The sequence below is a fragment of the Numida meleagris genome, chromosome 26 (genome assembly GCF_002078875.1).
Source record: "Numida meleagris isolate 19003 breed g44 Domestic line chromosome 26, NumMel1.0, whole genome shotgun sequence".
Classification (NCBI taxonomy): domain Eukaryota; kingdom Metazoa; phylum Chordata; class Aves; order Galliformes; family Numididae; genus Numida; species Numida meleagris.
The window spans coordinates 3037907-3061186 of NC_034434.1; the positions used below are offsets into that span (position 1 = coordinate 3037907).

General features: G+C 53.9%; 1 protein-coding gene across 1 annotated transcript in view; it reads left to right on the forward strand.

Moving 5' to 3' along the window:
• The window catches only part of SKAP1 (src kinase associated phosphoprotein 1), a 117004-nt gene extending 93724 nt beyond the window's left edge, over nt 1–23280 (forward strand). Inside the window, exons 5-10 of the mRNA XM_021377837.1 lie at nt 11843–11923; nt 12869–12952; nt 14660–14784; nt 15498–15561; nt 15883–16035; nt 20219–23280. Coding sequence (XP_021233512.1) covers nt 11843–11923; nt 12869–12952; nt 14660–14784; nt 15498–15561; nt 15883–16035; nt 20219–20406 — 695 coding nt within the window. The 3' untranslated portion in view covers nt 20407–23280. The remainder of the gene's footprint in view (nt 1–11842; nt 11924–12868; nt 12953–14659; nt 14785–15497; nt 15562–15882; nt 16036–20218) is intronic.

Below are 23280 nucleotides of genomic sequence, written 5' to 3' on the forward strand. Positions count from 1 at the left end.
TCAGCTTGTGATGGGAAATGAAAATATTTGGATAAGCTCTGATACGGAGCTGCTGCTATTTACAAACCTTGATCCCGCGGCCCCGCACATCAAAAGGCCTTCTTTTATAAAGCGCGCTCTGCACTCCCGGCTCCGTTTTCAGGCTGTCAAGGGCATTATTTGATGTTCCTCTTTTGTTTGTTTACATTAATTAAGATGGGCAAATCCATCACTGTGACTTTCTCCCTCCGCGGCGGCGGGGCGAGAGCAGCCGGGGCACACGCCTGCTGCAGGTGTTCGGCGGGTTTGGTGGGGCGGGTGATAAAACACACATTTGTTCTCCAGGTCGTGTGGACAGACTGACACTTTCCCGATAAAAAGCCCACCCCCCCGACACCCACCCTACCCCACGGTGACAAATGATTTTCTTATCTGGGACAAGGAAAGCAGTGGCCAAGTTTCGTCTCTGCTTCCCGCCCGGGTTCTCGGGGCAGCGGGGGGAGCGGAGCTGGTGCTGCTGCTCTCAGCTCTGCCCAGGGGCCATGGAGCCTTCAGGGAGCACAGAACCAGCTCAGCACGGAGCCCTCCTCCTGTTCCCCAACTCTGCGGTGCGAGGGAAGCACTGAATTTCCTCCCTCTTTTGCCCCACTGCAGAGAATTGCCCCACATCTTCAGCATCCCCGCTGCCCGGCGGCACAGCAGCATGGCAAACCCGAGCAGGGTGCTCAGTGTTCCCGCTGCAGGATTGTGACCTGGGGGAATTCTGTGCCATTTGAGGTGCCCAGGTGGGACAATGAAGCTCAAGGCCACAGCTCCTGCTCTTGGCATGGTTTCCCTGCAGGAAGGCTATGATGTTGCTGCTGCTCTCCACGTGTGGAGGCACATGCTGCTGTTGGAGCTAGAGGATCTTTAAGGTCCTTTCCAACCCAAGCCATGGTATGATTGCGTGATTCTATGATGGGGGGCATGACTTGGGGGCAGCTGGAGGGAGCAGGGTGTGAGCGGGAGCGGAGCTGCTGAGCTGGGCCAAGGAGGGCGCATCATAAATTTCAGTCAAATTAATTGAAAAATGAGAAGCAGCGTGGTCTAATTAATTTTGCATGGGGCAGCGATCCCTTTTCCAGTGATTCCCCTCGTGTCCTTCAGAGTTTTCTCTAAATTCTGCCAGTCCAGCTCCCGTTAGCTGTCGCAGGATGCCCAGCTCCCTCGCGTGCTGTGTTGCAGTTCAGTTCCATTCTCTCTCAAATCTTGCCCTGACTTTATTGTTTCCCCGATGTCTTCCTGTAACGCACATCCTTAATTTTTCTGTGAAATACTCCAGTTTTCTAGAACTTAGTCCACAGGGCTGGTTTACTGATACTTGAATCCCAGCTGTGTTTTAGGCAGAGGTCTCGAGAGCCCTGAGCCTTTCCAAGAGGAAGCAGCTTGCTCTTTTTTCCCTTTTTTTTTTTTTTCCTTCCTGAAGGAGGTAACTGGCACTTCATTTATCTGTGGCTTTGTTATGACTCTGGGCTAACAGATACCACGCTTAGCAAACTCTCACTCTTCACTAATGGAAGATACTTTAATCTAATTGCCCCGTATCACCCAACACCGGAGCCTCCTCCCACATCGCTGGCGGAGCGCTCATCTGCCGCAGCGAGCCCCCGTTCACGGGGATGCTTCCTTGTTTCCCAATCCCACATGGCTCCGTGCCCGGACACAAGCAGGACGAGGGTCGAGGGCACAGGGAGGACTCACAGACACCGGGTCTGTGTGCATCAGCCTCACCTCGGGGTGCCAGGCCCCGGAAGGAGCTGGGGAGGGAGAAGGACAAAGGGGAGGCGAAGGCAGACTGGTGGGATGCTGTAAGAGCAGTGCTGGTCGCTGGGACTGAGAAAAAGGAGGTGTGAAACCCTGGGTTGCACTCGCGGTGATGAGCCCCTTCTCGGTGCCGAGTCCCATAGGGTTGTGCTCTCCCTCTTTGGGGAACATGGAGGAAGGCCTCTGCTACTGCTCCCCGAGGTGTTCTGGGGTCTCCTACTCTCCCAGCAGCTGGGTCCTTGCCACAGCTGCATCCCCCTGGGAGCCCAATCCCATCCCAGCCTTGTCCCATCATCCCATCATCCCATTCTCTTATCATCCCACTGTCCTATCATCCTATCATCCCATCAACCCATCGTCCCATCCCAGCTGGGCCATGCCAGCACTACAGCAGCTGTGTCAAGGCTGCCAAAGAGTGAATTCGAGTGGCTGTGTCTAAAATCAAAACACAGTTTCTCTAAAAATGAAGCTTTAAAAGACATGTGAAGGCTCAACAAAAACCCCAGAGCTGTTGCCTGCCAGAGCTTTAAGCAAGGCGCTGGACCCAGGAGAGTCCCAGTGTTCCAAAATCAGATCTAAGAGCGCCGAGGTGCGGTGAGAACATTTTGGTTGGTGATAAATTCCAACAGTTTCGTTCCCGTTCTCATGCAGAGCCAGAAACTGAGAAGCTGCAGGAGGCAGCCCCTGGTTTTGCTCAGAATTTAGAAGAGGGAAACGAACTTTGAGGGGATAAGACCAGGGGACCTTAAGCTCCATCCCATCGCCACCGATTCCTTCGTTCAGTAGATCCGTTTAAAATGTGCAGGGATTTAGGTCTTTGTCCTTATGTATCCATCAGGGTAAAAGTAAATGTATTTCACCCACGAAATTCAAAACGTTGGTTTTGTGCCTGTTTATGTCAATTCCGCCCTCCGAGCAGACGCCGTTTGACGTGAGCTGTGAGTAAAAGTTAAAAATCGCTCCTTAAAAACCCCATCGTTCACCGTTTTTGTCACATAATACAAAATTTAAGTACCCAAATAAATGTTTGTTAAGCTCCGTAATGACCGAAATATTTCTGCATAGAGATGGCGCGTTCTGGTGGTTAGCTAAAAAGAAATGTTAAATTTACCATAAAAGCCAACTTTTATCAACACGCTTTAATGGTTACCAGCTTTCCTTAGGAAAGTACGAACGCAAGACAACATTAAAATGGATGATTTCAATCAAGATGTCTCGCTCGATGATTTAGATCAGCATTAAAATTGGCGATTTAAATCACTCGGGGTTCTACCAACCCACGCAGGGCTCAGATCCTGGGACCAATGCCACCCAGAACACGGCTTTCATCACTTGGGTTCCCAACCACAGGAGCCCCGGGCTTTGAAAGGAAACATCTTTGTCCCAGAGCGGATCCTCTAACGAGCTCCAGATGCTTCCCATGCCCCAGGAGGGGGCTGAGCTGTGCCTGGGGCCCTGGGCAGGAGGGTTAGGGTTAGGGTGCCCGTGTCTGCCCCCGATGACCAAGGAGAGCCGGGGCAGTGAGCTGCGCTGTCTGCCTTTGTTGGGTTGTCCCACGCTGTGCTGCTAATGCTGGGAGCACGTCCCAGCTGCAACAAGGAGGCACTCGGGAATTTCTTGAGTGTTTTCACTTTTGCAGAGTTTGCCTTTTATATAAGAGCCCCGAAGCATCTGCTGCTGCCGGGAGGGGACCTTCAGTGCCACCACCCCCTGCCCCGGCCCCATAGACCTCAGCCTCGCACCTCCAGGCCCCGGTTCCCATCCCGTTCCTCACCCACACATGGAGCCAATTGTGGCTGCGGATAGACAAGATACTAACAGCCAGCGTAAGGCACTCGGGGCTGCAAAATGCATGTGGTACAAAGCCTTCTGTCAGTATAAATTGCCTTTGCTGAGTCACTTTTGTGCAGAAATCATCCTGAGGTTAAGTACGATCTGAAATGCATTTGGCAGCTCTGCTGTTTGTCTCTCCCGTCGCTGGTGGCTGCTCCCGGTGCTCCCGTCCCATCCCTCAGCCGTGTTCCCATGGGACAGTGGCCAGCAGGAGGATGAGGATGAGGATGAGGAGGATGAGGAAGAGGGTGAGAGTGAGGAGGAGGGTGAGGATGAGGAGGAGGAGGATGAAGATGAGGATTAGGGTGAGGATAAGGAGGAGGTGGAGAAGGAAGAGGAGGAGGAGGATGAGGAGGAGGAGGATGGAGATGAGGATTAGGGTGAGGATGAGGAGGAGGTGGAGGAAGAGGAGGATGAAGATGAGGATGGGACCCTACAGCCGCACAGGGCCAAGGATGAGGAGCTGCAGCAATGTGAGCTTTGCTGGAGTTTGTTCCTCCTGAACACCACCACTGCTTCCAGATTGGCAGCTGCTCCAGCACATTCATTTTGTAGAAAGGCATCCCTAAATGGGAAGAGGATAATTTATACCGACATAAAGCACCTTTATTTGGATATAACTATCTGCATTAAGGAGGTTGGATTGCTCTTACCGTATCAGTATGGTGTAGTTGAAGCTCTATTACTCGTATATAAGCTGTTGCTGGCTCTGCTCCTGATTTATTTTCCTAGCAGAGCTAGGCTGGGTGTGTCTAGATTCATGTTGTGTTGATATCAGAAAATCAACGTTTCTTTCGTAATCCAAGGTATGTGATGTAAATCAACAGGGCTCCGGGGAAGGCAAGGGCATTTTATCAGTGTAAAACGAGAGGAGAAGTGAACCCAAGGGGAGGATTTACCAGGGAAGGCGCTTTTATCATTTTACGACCTGTTGATTTTACTTTTCTAACAATTACTCAGAAGTAGGAAGCAGGGGAAAAAATAGACCCGGGTTGCAAAGGGAAGGGGGAGATGGAGGCTGCGTGTTTAGAGCGGGCAAAGCAGATCCCCCTCTTCCCACCCTGCTCCTCGCTCTGCACACACACCGAGGTCCCGGGGGAAAGTTGTCCTTCATGTGAAACACAGCCCCGCCGTTACAGGAGAGAAACCAAGTAACAGTGAAAAAAACCCTCAGGGAAATCATTTAATATTTGCAGCCTTCTCACATGGGTTCTTGACACTCGGGTCCGCGGAGGGGAAAAACTGATTTATGCCGTCCGTCGTTAGACAATGTGGAGGTGAGGTCAGGCACGGGCATTCCTCATCTCTTCCCCGGCGCTCAGAGATCCCCTGGGCAAGGTGGAATCAAAGCATTTCAAATGGTAGAGGTCACGAGAGTGACACGGTAAGAGGTAAAAGAGCACAGCCTCCTGCCTCCTACAGAACGGCTGACACCTATATATCTTCATATTGCCATTGTTTCCGCTTGAAAAATGGCGTGTCGTTTGTTTTACTTCTTTTCCCCCTAACCCTCCTCTCCCCTTAAATCCTCTCGATTTGCCGCTGTGATCTATTGGGATCGTTTGTGTCAAGGCTGACGATGATGCGGGATGGGATTGTTATAGGAGGAAAAGGCCCGAAGCCGTGAGATGGGCTGTAGCCAACAGGTGTCAGCTCTTGGTGCCCTGTGCATTGAAATCCCCTCTGCCTGCAGGGAGCTGCCCCGTGCTGGTTTGTGGTTGCAGAGCAAAACCCCAAGAGCCCGAGGTGCTGCAGCGAACCCCAGGGACCTGTGCTGGTGCTTGAGCCCCTTCTTTCTGGCGTTGCCACCTCTGGTTGTGTTTCTCTGGTTCTCTCCATCACGGCGAGCTGTTGGCAGCTGGGAAGCTCAGGGATGGGAGATGGGAGGACCCCAGGTGACCCAGCAGGGCGCAGGGCTGCTGGGCTTGGTGTCTTCTGGGGGTGCCACCGCCTGCTGCCACCTCTGCAGCATGGCTGGGCCACGTGGCAGCACTTGGAGGCTGGGGACACCGGTTGAGAGGGATTTCTGGGCTTGGTCCCAACCCACAGGGCACAGAGCACTGACATCCTACTGCATCCCGGTGCTCATAGGACAGGGCGGGGGTCAGAAGCTCCAGAGAAAATTCAGGAGGGTGGCATATTTCCAGTGGGAAACTCCTCGATGGGAAATTTGCTTCTGTTGGGAAGCAGGAGCAACCCCAACAACCCCCTCCACATGTGCCGAAAATCCCTTGTCTGCATTCAGCCTCGTTAGCGCCGGAGGTGGGTGTTTAATGAGGCCGGAGAATGGCTCCTCCAGGCAGAAGGAGCAAATGCTGCTCAGCTGCACCCCACGTTGATAGCACTGGGGTCGCATCCTCCCACACCATAAGCTCCCCCAGTCCTGCCCGCTGCTCCACTGCTTTGATTTTAGCTCACCCCATGGGCAGAGAGAGCAGAAATGACCCCAAATTCTCCCCAGGCATGTGTGGTCACCTATAGGGCGCAGCTCTGTGCTCGGCCAGCACATCCCACAGCAAGGTCCCACATGGGATCAGGTTTTTGTGCACTGCAGGAGCACCACGTCCTGGCTCGAGTACCCTTCTTGTACCACTATTCTCCTCTTCTCCTATCGTTATTCTACTTAGAGTGGCGAGCCACTGGAATAAATGATGCAGAAAAGCTGTGGATGTCCCATCCCTGGAGGTGCCCAAGGCCAGGTTGATCTGGTGGGGGGCACCCACAGCGGGGGCTGGAACTGGATGGGCCTTAAGTTCCCTTCCAACCCGAACCGTTCCGTGATCCTCTCGGCAGTCCCGTGCACGAGCGCTCTCCGTGGATCGGCCCCGCAGCCGAACCCGGCGGTATTTCCACGTGCTGTCAGGACGTGGAGGTGGGATGCAGCGAGCAGACGGCGGCGCGTGTTATTGCATCCCCGCTGCTCCCATCCCAGCAGCCCTGGAGCCCCTCTTGAAAGGCGCTGCGGGGCACGGGACCGGGACAGACGGCCGCACGCCGAGCTCAGCCAGCCCTGCAGCCCCGGGACGGCCTCGGAGAACGGGTTTAGGTTTCCAAGGCGGTGGGGTAACATCAGTGAGAAGCAAATATTTGGCCAAATGCACCCTGAGGTAAGCTGGTATCCGGTGTAACCGCACAGCGTGCCCATATGTTATTACTTATCCATCAGCCTCTTTGAGTAACGACGTACAGGGCCGGGGCGAGAGTTGGCTTTTGTCGAGCATATATTTCAGCGGCGTTTAAATAAACTCATCGAGCTGCACATCTCGTGAACTTTCCTATTCCATCCGTCTGCGCCGAGCCACCCGTGGAACGAAATGGATGAGGCCTTCAAACCTTCTCCAGCGCCCGGAAAATGAGGCAGTCCAGTTAACAATAAATGGTGGCCAGATAGGGCACACATGAGCGGCGTAGTGAGGAAGAAAAGAAAGTTGAGCTTAATGAAGTCCCCGCGTCCGTGTCCCTGTGCGTGGACAGGAAAGGACGGGTGGTTTATAACTGTTTATTGGAGTTAATGGTAATAAATTCCTCACTTGTGATGCATTAACTTTAATGTTTTCATTACGTGATGATTTAGGTTTTCCCTTTTCACGTTGTAAATCATGTCGTCCCGGTAGCACAGCAGGTCGAATGTCTGACATAATGTTATGTTTGGGGGAGAGAAATAACAGGGGAATGAGTTACGTAGGTTATGTATTTATATATTTAATACGCTGCTTTTTTTTGGGTGGTTTTAGGGGGGGGGGCGGGGGGGCTAATTAATTTATTATTTTTTTTTTTTTAATTAAAAAATTGCATCCTGGTGAAGCCCGTGGATGGACGGGCCCAACTGGGAGCAAACCTGCAAGTTGCTGCTGGCAGAGCCCTGCGAAGGGCTGGTTTCCATGGCAACTCCCCAAATGCGCTCGGCGCTGAAGGGTTTTTTTCTTTTTTCTTTTTTCTTTTTTCTTTTTTTTTCCCTCCCTCCCTCTTTGCTGAGTGCGAGCCCTTAGCTAATGAGCTGTGCAAATAGATATTGAGATTTAGCGTTTTTTATTTCGCAATTATAGACTCGGTGATTTGGAAGGAAACTTTTGGGCCGAAGGCTCTGCCTCCTCCTCCTCTTTGAATTCCCTTTTTTTTATTTTATTCTATTTTTTTTCCTGTTCCCTTGGCAAAGTTGGTTCGGTTTCCAACTCGACGCTGAATTTTCCAGACCGAATAAGAAAAACACCAGTGAAGTTGGAGGGGTTTTTTTTTTCCACCCTCCCGGGCTGAATCCCGGCCCAATCTGCGGGCAGCTCTTTGCCATCGCCTGTCTCTTCTCTTCTTTGCTTATCAATCATACAAACCGCATTCGTGGGCTCCCCTGGAAAAACAGCAGCGTAACCCGACGTTCCCTTGGCACCTCACAAAGCTCCATCTGTCCGCCTCTATTTATTTCTCTTTGGTCGTTAGACGTGGTCCAACAAGAGCTTCGGGGACAGCGTCGTTAATGAGGCAGCGTTCCACCTCAGGTGAGAAGTGCTGTTTTCTTGAGCGACTTCCACGGATTTGGTGTTCACTCCTGGCTGTCAGCCCTTGTCAAAGCCCCCACGGCTGCTGGGGACCGGTTAATCTTGGTTCTTGCCTTCAATACTGCTCTGTGCTGGCTGCGACAGGAGGACATTGAGCAGTGCCCCGCGGGGGTCTGTCCCAAGGAAGCACTGGGCTTTTAGCTGCAGCTTTCCAAGGGGCTCTATGGGTAATCCTGGGATTCCTTGGGGCACCTCCAGGCTCCCAACCCCGGGAACCCATCCTGACAGCGAACACGGGGATATTTCGGTTGCCCTAACATCAGTCTGGCGCCGGATCTACATCGTGCCGTCCACGCTGGCCATCGTTTAGTCCCCCATTTTCTTTGACCTAGTCACTCGTTTCATCCCCGTCCTTACAAAATGCTCCTCGCTTCTGGAGGGGTGAAACTGCCATCGGGCCGAACCCATGCACATTGCTCAGCCCTGGCCGGTAGCAGCCACATCGTGGGCCCATTGGCCACGGCCTTGGTCGCCATCAGGACTTGCAAAACCCTTCAGCTCGCTTCGAAGGCGACGGGAGGGGTTGTCTGTCTGTTTCTGATTGCCTTTTCCTATTTTTTTCCTCATTCGCTTCGATGGAAAAAAAAGAGCGCAGCCACCACCGAGAGCTTTGGGAAATCGCAGCCGGTCGCACTCCGGGTTTGAAATGTATTCGGGTGTTCCCAGCGAAATCCCCGGGAGGAGAATCTGCTCTTGGCACATCTGAAGTCGGCGGACGAGCCGGAGGATCGGGAATGAGCTGTAACCGACGTGCCTCCGTGCCCCATCCCTTCGAACGCTCAGTTAATGTGACAGCGTGGGCACAAGTGCAGCCCCCCGGGCTGGCTCGGCCGCAGCTGCTGTGACATTTCGTGCAGCTGGTGTGCGTGAGTCAGAGAGCAGAGGGGCGAGCGCTGGAACACAGAGGTCTTTGAGGACGTGGCGAGGATGGGTTGGAACATCCATGGGGCTCAGTAGTCGGACTGCGGGCAGCCCAGTGTCCCCCCCCCCCCCGGCTCCTTTTGCTGGGCTGGGTGGGCTGGGGCTGGTGTAGGGGTGGAAGGGACCTTCAGGGCCACGTGAAGACAGAGCCACCGAGAGGGACCGTGTGTCTGGGAGGGCACAGGTGGCCCTCTGCAATGGATTTCAGGTCTTTTCTTTTCTTTTCTTTCTTTTCTTTTCTTTTCTTTTCTTTTCTTTTCTTTTCTTTTCTTTTCTTTTCTTTTCTTTCTTTTCTTTTCTTTTCTTTTCTTTTCTTTTCTTTTCTTTTCTTTTCTTTTCTTTTCTTTTCTTTTCTTTTCTTTTCTTTTCTTTTCNTTTTCTTTTCTTTTCTTTTCTTTTCTTTTCTTTTCTTTTCTTTTCTTTTCTTTTCTTTTCTTTTCTTTTCTTTTCTTTTCTTTTCTTTTCTCTCTGTTTTTATAAGCGGTGGATGGCTGTTAGTGGTTGGAAGAGATGACCAGGCGACGGGGCAGTGAGCTCGGCTTTACCTGCGAGCTGTGTGCCCTGGGGCAGAGGATCTGATGGAGGCTGCCTGCCTCTAACGAGGCCACCCAAGCAAATGAACCCACTGCCACAGATCTCCCTGGGCTCCCTGGGGCTGCGGTCCCACCTGGCCCCTCTGGTTTTCCAGGAGTCCATTAGGCCAGTTTAAAGAAATAAAACCCCAGGGACGGTCTTTGCAGGTTAATTCAGCCATTTGTTGCTAGCAAAAGCCATCTGGATTGCTGTTATGGGCAGGCTGGGGGTGTGGGGAGGGAAGGGGACACCCCCACGGCTCCCACCTCCCAGATTTAATCTTCCTGGCTCTGCAGTGCCAGGGCTGCATCAGAGAGGCTGTGGTGTTCGTGTCGTGTTCTGTACAACTTCACATGTCCAGAGCTTTGTGCAATCTAATCAGCAAGCCCTCCCTAATTGTATTTGCTTGTCTGAGTAGCCACGGAGTATTTAAGAAGGAGAGTGCCTCCATTCGCTCTGGTTCTCCCGTTGGGAAGCCGCGGCGCTGTGTGTCTCTTGCTGGATCCTGGCAGCGTTTCGGGGCGATGCTGCTGGGATGCTGGGCAAAGCCAAGCCACACCTGGGGGGCTGCCAGCTCCCAAAACCTGGGGCACCAAAACGTGGCTCATGGGATCTGCCCACCAGCCCAATCCGAGCTCAAACAGGGCCGGGCTGTGGGGCTGGAGTGGGGCAGCCGCGTGCATCCCCGTGTGGCTCAAGCCACAGCAGCCAGTGATTTCTTTCAGTCTTGGGGAGCGGGGGCAGAGGGAAGCCGCATGCTGATAATGTACTGAAAGTAAATGAAATTAAATAAGCGAAGCAGCACTCGCAGCTCCTGCCTTCCCCCCTGGGTAATTCAATTCGAGCGCTCGCGCTGATGGGATCTCGCCAGGGCTGCCTCTGTCACCCCGCTGGGGCCTGGAATCTTAACGTCTAAATAAAAGTTTCACTCAAGCATTTTTTATGCTCCTGCCAGCGGGATCGGCGAGCTGGCGTTGGGCACATTAATGTAATATTCATACTCGCAGGCTCTCCCTGTGCATCCGGCAGCACCGTCCCATTTTCATAATTATAAATGTCCCATAAAATGACATTCAGATTTGCATTAGCTCAAGGGGTCGAGGCTGGGGTTGGAGAAGGGAATGCGCCTTTTCTGCCGGTCGGAAGCGCCGTGCTGCTATAGGGAAAAGCTGAGCAGGTTTGCTTCTTGCATGGGTGCTTCCCCCCCACCTCGGTGGAGGGATGCCAGCCCGGCGCCTGGGGATGTGGCAGGTGACATTGGGTCCTGCTGGCAGCTCTGTGGGGCACTCTGGGGCTGGTCACCAAGCTCCAGCACCGAATTTGGGGACGTGGCGAGTGGCGTTATTCTGCACTACCATCTTAGGAACAACCTCCTGATCCCTAATGCAGCTCAGCCTGAACCTGAGAGGGAATTTAGGTCCCTTTTTGACATCCTTGATTGTTTCTCTTGTAAGAAACATAAGAGTATTTGCATGAAGGTGTGCATTTCTCTCCTGCTCTCAGCAACCCAACCACCTGTGCCCTGGGCTGTGCATGGTGGAAGTCATAGAGCATCCCCCACTATGACCATGTTGCATTTCCCTGGAGCAAAACTAGAAGTAAGATCAGATTCGAGCTGCACAGAAGTGGGACCCGTCCCTGCCAATGGATGAGGGAATGGACGTGGAGATGGATTGGCCGAGAGTTGATTGCTGGCGAGATGCACTATGAAAACAAGAGGAGCTCTCGTGACCTGTGATTCTGGGGAGTCATTCTTACCCAAGAGGTTGCCGAGGCCAGGCACTGGGGGGATGATGAGGGGCGTTTTGGTGGTCATTTTTAATTAGTGGTCATTTTTAATGTGGTGACAGGAGATGAGCGAGGAGGGGGCTAGGGGTGAGCTGTGCCGGGGCAGGGGCAGAGCAACGCTGAGCCCCAAACCCACTCGTGGTAATGCGTGCATTCAGTGTGAGTCCCTCGGAGGGAGGAGGGATGGAGCTTGCAGGCAGCGCTGGGGTGGGCGTGCTGATGCATCCCTGCCTCTTTGGAGGACCCCTATAGGCGGTGTGCTATCTACCCAAGGCTGCTGCACAGCTTGGAGGATGGTCTTGGAGGGATCCGTTCCTCTCTGTACACAGGGGTTGCAGCTGGGAGGCACTGCATGCACTGGAAATGACAAGACTTTGCTTTGGTGCCTGCAGGAATGGAGGAAATCGCACTGAGGCCTGTTCAAGACACAGGGAACATTCTAAAGCAAGGATATCTGGAGAAGAGGTCCAGAGGTAAGGCCTGAGGAGCGCATCACGGCTGGGGGGCTCCACTTGGGCTGGGTTTTTATTCTGTCTGACAAAGTGAAGGCAGGTGGTGAGGGAGATGGTGGGGAAAGCTTCGTGCGGACGAGCTGCTGTGGTTCACGGCCATCCTGAAGAGCACAGCACGCTCAGGTCACCAGTGATGGAAGCACCACCGAGAATGCAAAATATCAGATGAGGAGCAAACAGGAAAATCTCTCTTTTTCGTGCAGAGGTGTCAGCAGCCACAAGCAGGCGGTCAGAGCTTTCTTAGGGGCCGTATGTAAAGGGAGAGCACGGCCCTTCTTTATTCCCCTTTGTCGATCATCCAGCTGCACAAAGATTAAAACCCAGGAACCACATTAAGCAGCAGCCTCGTCCTCTGAGGCAAGATGTGCTGTTCTAACCAGCCTTACCTAATGAGGATAAAGCCCTGCTGAAGGGAAGGTGGTTCGTAGCATCACGCGCATTAGCGAGCTGAGATAAGGGAGGCAGCCCCGGGTTGATCTTGATTTCCCTGACTCTTGTGAAAGCTACAAATTATTTCCTCGTCGCTCAGATGCTGGCTTGATTTATTTAGTGTATGGCAGGTGGGATGAGGTAAGAGCAACCCCTTTCTTCCTCGTGGTCGTAAGTTGAGCTGCGTAACTGGTCCTGTGCATGTAGCAGCTTGCTCCAATTACAGAAGAAGACACTTACACCTCAATTAGGGAGGTTTCACCTCAAGCTGTGTTCTCTCCCGGTAGGACAGGCTTGCTCTCCTTGCTTGGCTGAGGTTTTGTACCTCAATTCAAATCCGAATTTTGTGCCAGAAACGTGCAGGATTTCGTTGGGAAAAAGAAAATCTTTTTCCATCCTCTGCATGATCATCACGAAGCATTCAGCGGAAGAACAGCAATGAATGTGCTTATTCCTGTGCTGTGTTTTTCTTTCTAGACCACAGCTTTTTCGGGTCGGAGTGGCAGAAGCGGTGGTGTGTCCTCAACAGAAAGACCTTTTATTACTATGCCAATGAGAAAAGTAAGTGGGGAGGCATCCACCTCCAGTCTCCAAAGTGTGGGCAGTGGCTGAGGGTGCAGACAGGGCTGGGAAAGAGGGGACAAGAGCTCCGTCCACAAGGCAGGCTGATACCTGGCAAGAAAAAAGCATAGACCGTGGCCCATTTCTCTGCAGCAGCTGGAGTTTTAGGACTTAACTTGGCTGAGGAAATCTGAATTCAGCCATTTCTTCAAAGCACGGTGCTGCCTGGAAGCGTCCTCCTTTGAGAAGGGACGGTCTTAAGGGCACCTGGGCCCCTGGGACACTCCATCCCAAGGGGAAATGATGAGGCAATTAGCGTAGAAAGGAGCCAGCACGCCCTTAGTCTCTGATAAAACCAAGATGTGGGCTGCAATTTCCAAAAGCACTTAAGGGATCTGGATGTCGTCTCAGCTTTCTCCTGCTGAACCCCCGCTTTCTTTTCTCAGAAGTGAGATAAATAAGAGGATGGCTGGAACTCCCCATGAAGGAAAAACACACGGGTTCTTGTAGAAAGGTGTATCCCAGCTTGCTTTTTTTATTTGCAGTCCCCCAACGTCTTCATAGGTAGGGAGCAAGAGAAGAGAAAGGCAGGGACGGAGCTGCATGTAAATAAAACGACGCACCAAGTTTTCCATTAGCCATCAGCTGGGCTTCAGCCCCCTAAGTGGCTGTATATAATCCGTGTGTCAGTGTAGATAAATATTTTGCAGTCATGCTCCATCAGGTACGTACAAACAGACAGCTAATATCTCCAGCAGAGTCCGGCACGAGGAGATATATGGCCTTCCTTACTCTGTTCCACCCATCCAGAATCACGGCGTGTTAACTGCTTACAAAACACACACCTCCATCCTCGGTTTGCAATGGCCAGTCTGCATCAAACCCCAGCAGCTCGTGGGGATGGAGCTGAGTCTTTCTTCTTCTCCTTCTCCCATTTCCTTTGAGGATGCTGGGCGCTATTTGCAAAGGTTTGCAGATGAGCTCGAATGCAAGAGCCGATATTCCATTGTTTCAGTGGGAGGTGGGCAGCTATCAGCTTCCAAATGGTCCCCAGAAGGCAACAGGGTAAAGCAAACCTGCTCCTGGTGGACTGAACCTTTTTTTTTTCATAGGGCTTGGCTTCATCCAAACGAAAAAGTTAAGAGCAGGTGCCCAAATCACGCTCCCACACTCGCTCAAGAAGATTCATAGGGAAATAATGAGCTGGGTATCCAGCTGGGCTAAATAAACGTGCCTCAAACGATGGCAGGGAAGTTCTCTCTCTCCAGCCTGGCTGGTGTGTGTGCATCGACAGGATCCACAGGCCAATCCTCCCAGGCCCCACTGAGCATTTCTTCCTGTACGCCGGCCCGCTCGCTCCTTACCAGCAGAAGAGTGGCTGGTATCATATTTCCCCAAGTACACAGCGGTCTCTGCTTCATTACAAGCAGCTCATCTCATGCAACCTTGTGACCCTGGCAACCTTTCAGTGGCTGTTTGCAGTCTCTGGAGGCTTCCAATGACGTCCTCTTTACTGTGTCCTTATGAAGATTTTATAACGTTCTCTTTAGATTTCCTTGGGGGGAAGGATGCTTAGATTTTCTCGCCGTCTCCCAGTGGCACGTGATAGACCTCAGCTTCCCCGTGTGGGCAGCAGACATCTGCCCCTCTCACGAGGGTTTGATAAAAGATATCAACTCCGGAATTATTACATTTCTCTTCTGCCAGGCAAGCAACCTAAAGGCACCTTCTCCATTGAGCAGTACAATGCCCGGCTGGCTTTCCACCTCCGCAAAGACTCGCGCCGAAGATGCTGTTTTGAATTAGTCTGCCCTGGGAAACGCACCTATGAGGTAGGAGCTGGGGGAAGAAGCGGAGCCTTTGTGCTGGCTGACGACAGCACAGGAGCTCGTGGTCCCAGGCCCAGGGCACAGGTTGGACCTGCAGGGCTGGGGAGGCTGCGAATCTCCAAACCTCAGTCTCTGGTTCAGCAATAGAAGAAGCTCTGCAGAAGGTGCTGGTGCTTCTCCATCTCATCCAACCACCTCCCCGTGTACCTTCCCTTGGCACAGGAGTGATCCTGGTGCACTCGAGGGGCCTCCCACCCAGGAGCACTAGAGGATTGGGTTCAGAAAGCCCATTTTTAAGTGAGCACTTCAGAGCCATGTTGAATTTAAACTTTCCATTTGTTGGGCCTACACACTGGTGCAGTGAAAAACCTGGTCCAATTCGCCAAATGTGTCTGAGAGCCTGCCAGAGATTCAGGGAGACTTTGGATCTAGAGCCTTGGTTCACAGTCAGTACTGTATATTCAATAGGGATTGTGGTTTTCATCTGAATTCTTTTAATGAATTAGGCTTGACAGCCTTCCTTTGGGATAGTCGAGCTTTGTTCTGCTTCTGCTTCCCTGTTTGGAATAGGGAGATAAAGAAGTGAAATGGTTTCCCCAAACCCCACGGGACAGAGAATGGCAGATCCAAGCCCTCCATCCCTGATTTGAGTTTCAAACCTTCATCCTCTTCATGCATTCAAGAAACAGCATGGTAACAGGTGAACCTCTCTCCAGTTCACAGCCCCGAGTCCAGCAGAGGCTGAAGATTGGGTGGATCAGATCCAGTTCCTCCTGAAGGGTGAGTCTGGCAGCTTGGCCCAAGCCAACCCATCGTGTTCATTGGGCCAGATCCCTGCAGCCCTTCCCAGCCAAGTCTCTGCGGCAGCCTGTGGGCTTGTGCTTATCCCCAGGACCCTGCTGGGTCAGGAGCCCTTCTTCCTGCTCCTCTGCTGCTAAACTGTGCAGTCAGCAAGGGGACGGAGCCCTCTCTGCAAGGTGCCCGGTGAGCACGACGTACAGCTCCACAATCTTTGTCGCTTGATCTCAGCTCACTGCAAATTCCAGCGTGCGGTTTGGCAAAGCCTGCTCTTTTCCACCCCTCTTTGCTCTCTCCCAACAGACCTGAGTTCCCTCACTATCCCGTACGACGAGGACGAGGAAGAGCTCTACAATGACGTGGGGAGTTCTGACTCCATGACCACGGCATCTCACAACACTACCCTGAATCAAGACGATGGGATGGAAGAAGACGACATCTACGAGGTTTTTCCAGGTAAGCAACAAAATAATAAGGTTAAAACCCAAGCCGTGCCCTAACTTTAACCCTGCAAACATGGCGGGAGACCTTGGCCAACAAACACATTGATGGGAATGAACATCTCAGGCTCTGCTGAGTTTAATAGGCCTATAACTCAAAGGAGCGACTCGGTTTCTTTGTTCAGACTGGCTGATGGACTACAAGAGCAAACCCCTTCTGTTCTGGCGAGATGGGGCTTTTGTAAATTCAAGTGAGGCAGCTCTTACTGGGCCGTGTTACCTGGAAAATCAGAGTTAGATGATGAAAATGCTCCCTTCTGGGCATGCAGTCATGGCTGTAACGTGATTACTGGGCTTCCAAGAGATGATAAAATAACTGCATTAAAGACTGGTGCTTGCTCGCTAGCAGCGCAGGAGGCCTGGAGGCGGCAGGGCTGTGGCTGCTGTGAGAGGAGCCAGGAGCAGTCTTCTCGGCACAGAACCAAACAGGCTGAGAGGGTGACATGATCTGCAGCATTTCTCACCGTTACAGCAGAAATCACAGCGTGACATGCCCCAGGGCTAGGTCAGGGGGTCACCCGAGCCTGATTCAAACACGCACGCTGCTCTGCCTCTGCGCTGAGGTTGGCACTGCCCAGCGCTGCACCCTGTCCCCTAGGGTAAGGTCCCTCTCTGTCTGCCTTCAGAGGTGCAAAAGGGGTCCTTATTTCTTCTTATTTATTGTAGAGCTTTGTATTTGTAGTGATTAAAAAAAAAAAAAAAAAAAAGAACAACATTAAATGCACCGGAAAGTATGCTGGTGCCCAAGGTCTTTGTTGTGCTGTTGCTGCTGGAGAAAATCTCTGCTCAGCAAGTGGCATCCAGGCAGCTGCTGGGAGCAGAGCTGGGGCTCCTGGGCTGCCAGCACAACCCCGAGCAGCCTCAGCTCCTGTCTGCCTTCGTCTTTCCTTCCTGACCTTCTCCTTCTCCGTTTACATCATCAGCTCTTTGGGCTGCAGCTCCCTTTTCCTCCGGGTGTAGCTGCAGTGATCCCTGCTCTCAGCAGGAGCTTTTGCTCCACGGTTCCAGGTGCATGTGAAACCCGAGGGGGTTCAGCATCCCTGGCTGCTCGGGCAGCTGCATCCAGCTCCTCGCTGCCCTACGGCTGCCAGCAGCATCTCCAGAGCAGGTATCAAATGTGAGATTAGTTCCACATGTGGCTGATGGTGATCCTGGCGTGAGCTTGTGTTGTGCTGACCAGGGGACAGACCCTTCCATTTCCCCTGCTCTGAGATGCAGAGTGCATCAAAAGCTGCAGATTTGCCATGGGAGCCGTTTGTACCCTTTGAATACGTCTGAATGCCCACCTGCATTGCAGGGCATTGGAGACTCGAGCTGCTAGGACGTGGGGCAGAGGCTCAAAGCTGCAGCTCCTTGAGAGGTGCCCACATCCCGTGGCCATTTCCCATCTCTCTTACAGCCTTCCCAGGCTCCCTGCTGCTTGGCCTTGGCCGAAAGCATGGGGATTGCAGGGGGATTTTTGCCCCTTTCCCAGTGCTCAGCCCCTTTAGGGTGGAAGGACGGAGATGATGAGCAGGACCAGGAGTGGGGCAGTGAGGAACGAGGCACAGAGTGCCTGCAATGGGTCAGAGCGCTCCGCTCCCCCCAAGCACATCCCCTTCACCCCTCTTCCCCCCCCCTAGAAACGTGGGAGCGAGCCCCCATCCAAGCTGGGGGCTCCTCTGGGCCCGACCCCCTCCCTCGTGTCCCGATTGAAATAGAGAGAGAGAGGAAAAAAAGAAAAGGGGGGAAATGAAGAGATAATTTCCTCAGCAAGTCATCGTCGTTAATGAAGTTTTACAAAAACAGATACAACCAAGGAAAAATAAAATTTCACAGGTGATAAATTTTTCCAATTTCCCTGGCAGAATTCGATAGGATTGTTAAATTAAGAGTGAAGGTGTCTGTTAGGAAGCAACGAGCAGTGATGGGTAATTTTATAGAGTGGAAAATTGAATCAAATTGCTACATTAAAACACAGCTCCTCTGAGAATGTGCCCAATGCCCAGGCTGCTCCGGCACAGCAGTGGGGTGCACGGTGCAGTGGCCGTGCCCGGGGGCTGGGCTGGGGTCTGCAAGGGGTCCCCAGACCCCAGGGTGGCTGCCCCATAGGGATGTGCTGCCCTGGTAAAGGCATTCCCCAGGGATGGTGTGGCTGGAGCTGTGATGCTTTACACAGGGAGGTGGCATAGAGAGAGAAGCGATGCAGACCCCAGGAGATGCATTTTTTCAGCGTTTTCCCTCTGATTTGCCACGATACAACCGAGAGATCGACCGAAATCAAACACCCAGGTTCTGACAAGACAGAGCTTCCCTTCCAGATGTGATTCGGAGGAGCACCTGGCTGCATGAGGCTGAAGGGCTGCCACGTGCGGGGGAACTTGTTGCATCCCCACAGCCACCTTCGCTGCGTGCACAGAGCGAAATCTGCACGGATCGTGGCTGGAGCACAGATACAGATCGGAGCAGATGCAGCTCAGCAGCATGCCAGGCTTAGTGCTGTCACCAGGGCCACGCTCGCCATGTTTTGCTGAGAAATCCCACACAAATTTCCTTCCTTCCTCCCTCTAAGCCTCCCTCCATCACCGCCTTGCAGCCCATGAGTGTGGGGCAGGCAGGCACAGGGTTGGGCATGGCCTGGGGGCCTCCCCTGAGCACCTTTTGCAGAAGGCACAGAGCAGTTGTCACCAAGACAGGGGCTTCCTATAGAAGGGGAAACTGAGGCACAGAGCAGCACTGACCCCCCCATGAGCTGCAGAGCGCTCAGCTGCCAGCAGGGTGATGCAAGCAGCGAGGGGGCTGTGGCTTCATTTCTGGTTGAAACGAGCCCCATCCCATCAAACATGGGGGGGGGGAAAAAAAAGCAGCCCAGGACCCGTGCAGGACGCAGTGCCAGCTCCCTGTGTTGGCAGGCTTTGTGCGGTGTTGCTCATGGAAATGCAGAGCTGTTTCCTCCACGCTCTGCGTTTTCCTGCGGCCGCTCTGGCCGGCAGCTTCCCAAGGAGCGTGTGCGTGTGGGGCGGATGCAGAGGGCTCTGGGATGGGGTTTCCTGAGGACAGCCCGGCTCCGGGGCTGGAAGCATTGCCCGCAGGAAGCGTGTGCAGGGCGGGGATGAGGGGTGGGGGGTACCCACAGAACACGGCCCCATCCCACGGGGCTGCAGCAGGGCTGCTGGGGCACCCACGCTGGGGGCTGGATTTGGGGTTTTGGTGGCACGGGGCTCAGTGGGACCGATTCCATGGCAGGAATGGGTCAGGGGGCTCAGGTTGGATCAGTGGATCAGGGATCAGCTGGTTAAAGCCTGGAGGAATCCCAGATGCGAGGGTTTGGGAGCGTGCATGGGAACGGCGGAGGCAGAGCGCCGGGGCGGATACATTTACATTCCCCTTTACAAATGCAAAGAGCAGGCAAAAGCCACTTTCAATAATTTATTTAAAAATCGATGCTAATGAGGTTCTGTCTCGTCAGTGGCCGAGTTCTACAATAAAGTCTGATTTATTTAGAAAAGATCTTCGGTGCCGCTTCCCGTCTAATGGGGGGAGCAGCGGCGGTGACCCTCCAACGTGGGATCCAATTTGTAACTCACAGCGGAGCTCTGACCCGGTTTGCATTGATCAGAGCCACGTGGGAGGGGGGCACAGGGGCCACGTCCCCCCCCCAAGTGCCACGCAGCAGCGCTGTGTCTGCCCCGCTGCTGGGCCAGGTGGGATTTCGTTCCCCCTGTCCCCATCCTGCACAGCTGGCCCGGGGTCCTTTCTCTCCTCTCTGTTTTCTGCTTCTGTTCGCCATCCTCCCACGTGTTTCTGCCCTCTGCCATTGCTCCTCTCCGTCTCCTTTTCCCCAGGCTGAGAGTTCCAAAGCGTCCCTTCCTATAGGGCACTTGGCAAAGTGCTGCGGCAATTTACGAGGCTATAATAAGTGATTTGTTTTCGCCCGCGTTAACAACAATTCATATTTTGATGCAACGCGTTTTAAAATATTGGCTGCGACTTCCTCCCTTCCACTCTTCGCAATTAAGCCCGGAATTTATTATTCTGACAGTCGGATGCTCTCGCAGCCCAAGCCTGCGGGTTTGGTGCAGCGCTGGCGGTGTCCTGGCACCGTTCTGTAGCGCTCACAGCCCTCCCTGTGCTTTCTCTGCTCTGTTTTCCCCTCCCAGAGAAGGACCCCAACGCTCCCGAGGACAGCGAGGATGTCGGCGGCGGACAGCAGCGCGGTAAGAGCCCACCCTACATTGGCCAACCCCGTGGATGTCCCGGGGACGGCGGCAGGCAGGGGATCTGGGGTGCAGGTGCTGATGGAGGAACACTCATGGAGAGGAGGTGGGGCAGACGGGACAGGAGATGAGGCAGGACGTGAGTCAGGGCCCAGAGGAAGCCGGCCGGACGCGCAGCACCGCTGCCGGAACCAGCACCGCCCGGAGCGGGAGGCCCCAAGAGCCTCCCTGCGCTCACGGGTCCCCCCCCGCTGCTTTTTCCTTAGGGATCTGCACTATGGGATGGGAGCGGATGGTCTGTTTCCTGCCCGGTCCCACCTGGCTTCACTTTCCATCGCCGCTTCCGCCCCGGCGCAGGAAAGCAGCGCTTGTGTCCGAGCAGCCGGGGCTGGGCTGGGGCCTTCCTGCCCTGCACAACCCAGCCAGGGGCCCCAAGGGGATGTGCACGGCCTGGAGATGCTCAGCCAGGGGGTGCCCGTCCCGCTGGCACCCAGGGCACGGGGCTGCTGGGTGGCGGGGACCAGAGGGGCTCATCGGGCAGCAGGGGCCTGTGGTGGCTTCATGCACCGTGGGGCGTTCTTGGAAGCACGCACGCGGGTGTGCGGACACCCCGAGCACTGCTGGGTTGCTCCCCCAGAGGGGCTCTCAGCTGTCCTACAGCCCCGTGCCCAGCTTCCCAGTGTGCCCAGCTTCCCAGTGCTCCCAGCTTCCCAGTGTTCCCAGCTTAATGCGGGGTTGAGTCCTTGCTGTCTGCAGGGACCAGAGCAAGCCAGCATCTCTCCACTCCCTGTGCCCTCTCAGCGCTTGTTTCCCACCTACCCCCACCCCCAGCACGATGACTTATTCAGCCACTGGAGCATGTGGCAGTGACAGCAGGTACCAGCGCCCAGAGCTGGGAAAAACGACGTCCTCATCTTTATAAACCACACTGCCATCGTCACGCGTGCATCCCCGGGGACTCCTGGGCACGGGCTGAGGAAAGCAGAAGGAGCCAGGACATGCACTGCACACACGCATTTGTCTTTGCCTTCCACAGCTCTCCCAGCGTTTCAGAGAGGAGCCGCCCCGGTTCCCTCGCAGGAGCAGCATGCCTGGGGCACCCAAGGGTGCTGGCTCCCACCTATCCCAGCCCTGCACCCATTTGAATGCCCCGCTCCTGCTCGTTAGCATCCTCCTGACAGCTGTGATTTTTCTTAAGCGTCGTAGCTGGTTTCGTACTTAGTGTCACCGTCACTGCTTTAAGCCCCGTGTCTGTTTTTATGCTAAGGAATACGTGAGGCTCCTGCCTCTGAAATACCGGGCTCCATTTCAAGAGGGAAAGGTTCTCACAGCTCCAGGAACCCTGGCCTCTGTGCCTTCATCCTGGGTCGTTTGTGCTGCGGTCCAACTGGACGAAGGGTGAAGGGACGGGGATGGCAGCAGCCCTTGAGCAGAGGGTTGGGTTGGCAGCGTACACCCAAAGTGCCAGCTGAGCATTTGGCGAATGGAAAACTATTGTTTCTCATTTCTAAGTACGGGGAGGATGCCACGAAGCCGGACCAGCCCAGCAAATTCAGCCGGGAGCTGCGGGCTGCTCCTGCCAAGACGCCCATTTGTGCAGCTCGGGCTGCTCAGTCCCTTCCTGCCTTCAGTGCCTGATGAGCTGCTGCTGCCGTGCAGCCCGACCCGTCAAATACAGAGAGAGCAGAATTCCTGTCCTCAGAAAAACAGAAGAGCCCCGAAGCTTGTCCCCTGCGCTGAGCGTGGCAGGAGGTTTCACCTAGCAGGGAAAGCCACCGAGCTGCAGACAGTTGTCATTAGGTTTCAGCATCAACAGGCTGCCAAAGCCACGAGCCCAAAGCAGAGGGGTTGGGGCAGGAGCTTCTCCCCCAGCCCTGCCTGGGGCTGCTGGGGCTGCGGAAGGCAGTGACGCAGTTGTCACATTTGGCTGATTTCCTTCATGACCCCAAGGCCCATAAACGTGGGAGGAGGCACTCGCCCCACTTACATCAGTGTAAATCAGTCACGCTCACGTCGTGCCTCTGCCCTGAGCGCAGGTTCAGATCTGCACGCAGGGCACCTGGGACCGCCGCCGTCCCATGGGGACGCTGCACGGTGACAAAGCCTTCCCTTGCTTGGCTTTATCTCCCAGTGCTGAGATGGAGCCAGGACCCCTGCTCTGCAAACCATCTTCATTTGCACACCACCTTCCCGACAGCTCGCACAAACGTCTCGCTTTTGACAAACCGTGGCTGGGAATTCAGTGCGGAGCTGTGCCGTGCTCCCATCACGAGGCATCTTCATCCGATGCCATTAACGCTGACCTTCTCAAGCTGGAGCGAGGGCTGAGACCTTTCCTTGGACCAGCTGACATCGCTGGAGAAAATAAGCCCTCCTGGTTAACGCAGGGAGCATGGGACCGAGCTGCTGGCAGCATCGCAGCAGCACCAGCCTGCACGATGCTCTCTGCATGGCAGTGCTGTCCTCGCACTGCAGCAGTGACCTTTGGTGGCACTTACACATTTCTCTGCCTGCTGCCTGCTTTGTCCTGCTCGGTGCCCCGATCCTTCCTCTGCCTCCGGTTCATAACCTCTGGTTCCTGCACTTTGCACAAGCTTAAATAACTCAGTAGCTCCTACTCCTTCTATTCCCTTCACAATCTTTTCCTCGCCACTGTGTGCTCCCCCTTTAATACTTTCCAAAGGATGCAGACCTACTTTTTTTTTTTCTCCCAGCCTTTCTATTGAAGTTCCCCAAGTCCCTGAGTCATTCCGGTTGCTCCCTGCTGTACCATTATCCATCTCTGTAATGTCCTTTTTCATATTTAGGTGATCAAATCCGGGCACAGCACTCCAGATGCACCCTTATCACTCGGTCCCTTACACCATATTAGAAACATTTCCTCCAACATGTGCTCGATATTTTCTATTTATGCTTTCTGGGCTCGGTTCAGCCGCGTGGCAGAGCAGCACGGCGCGCTGGTGCAACCCCGGCGCTCAAATCACCCCCTGCACAATGAGGTTTTA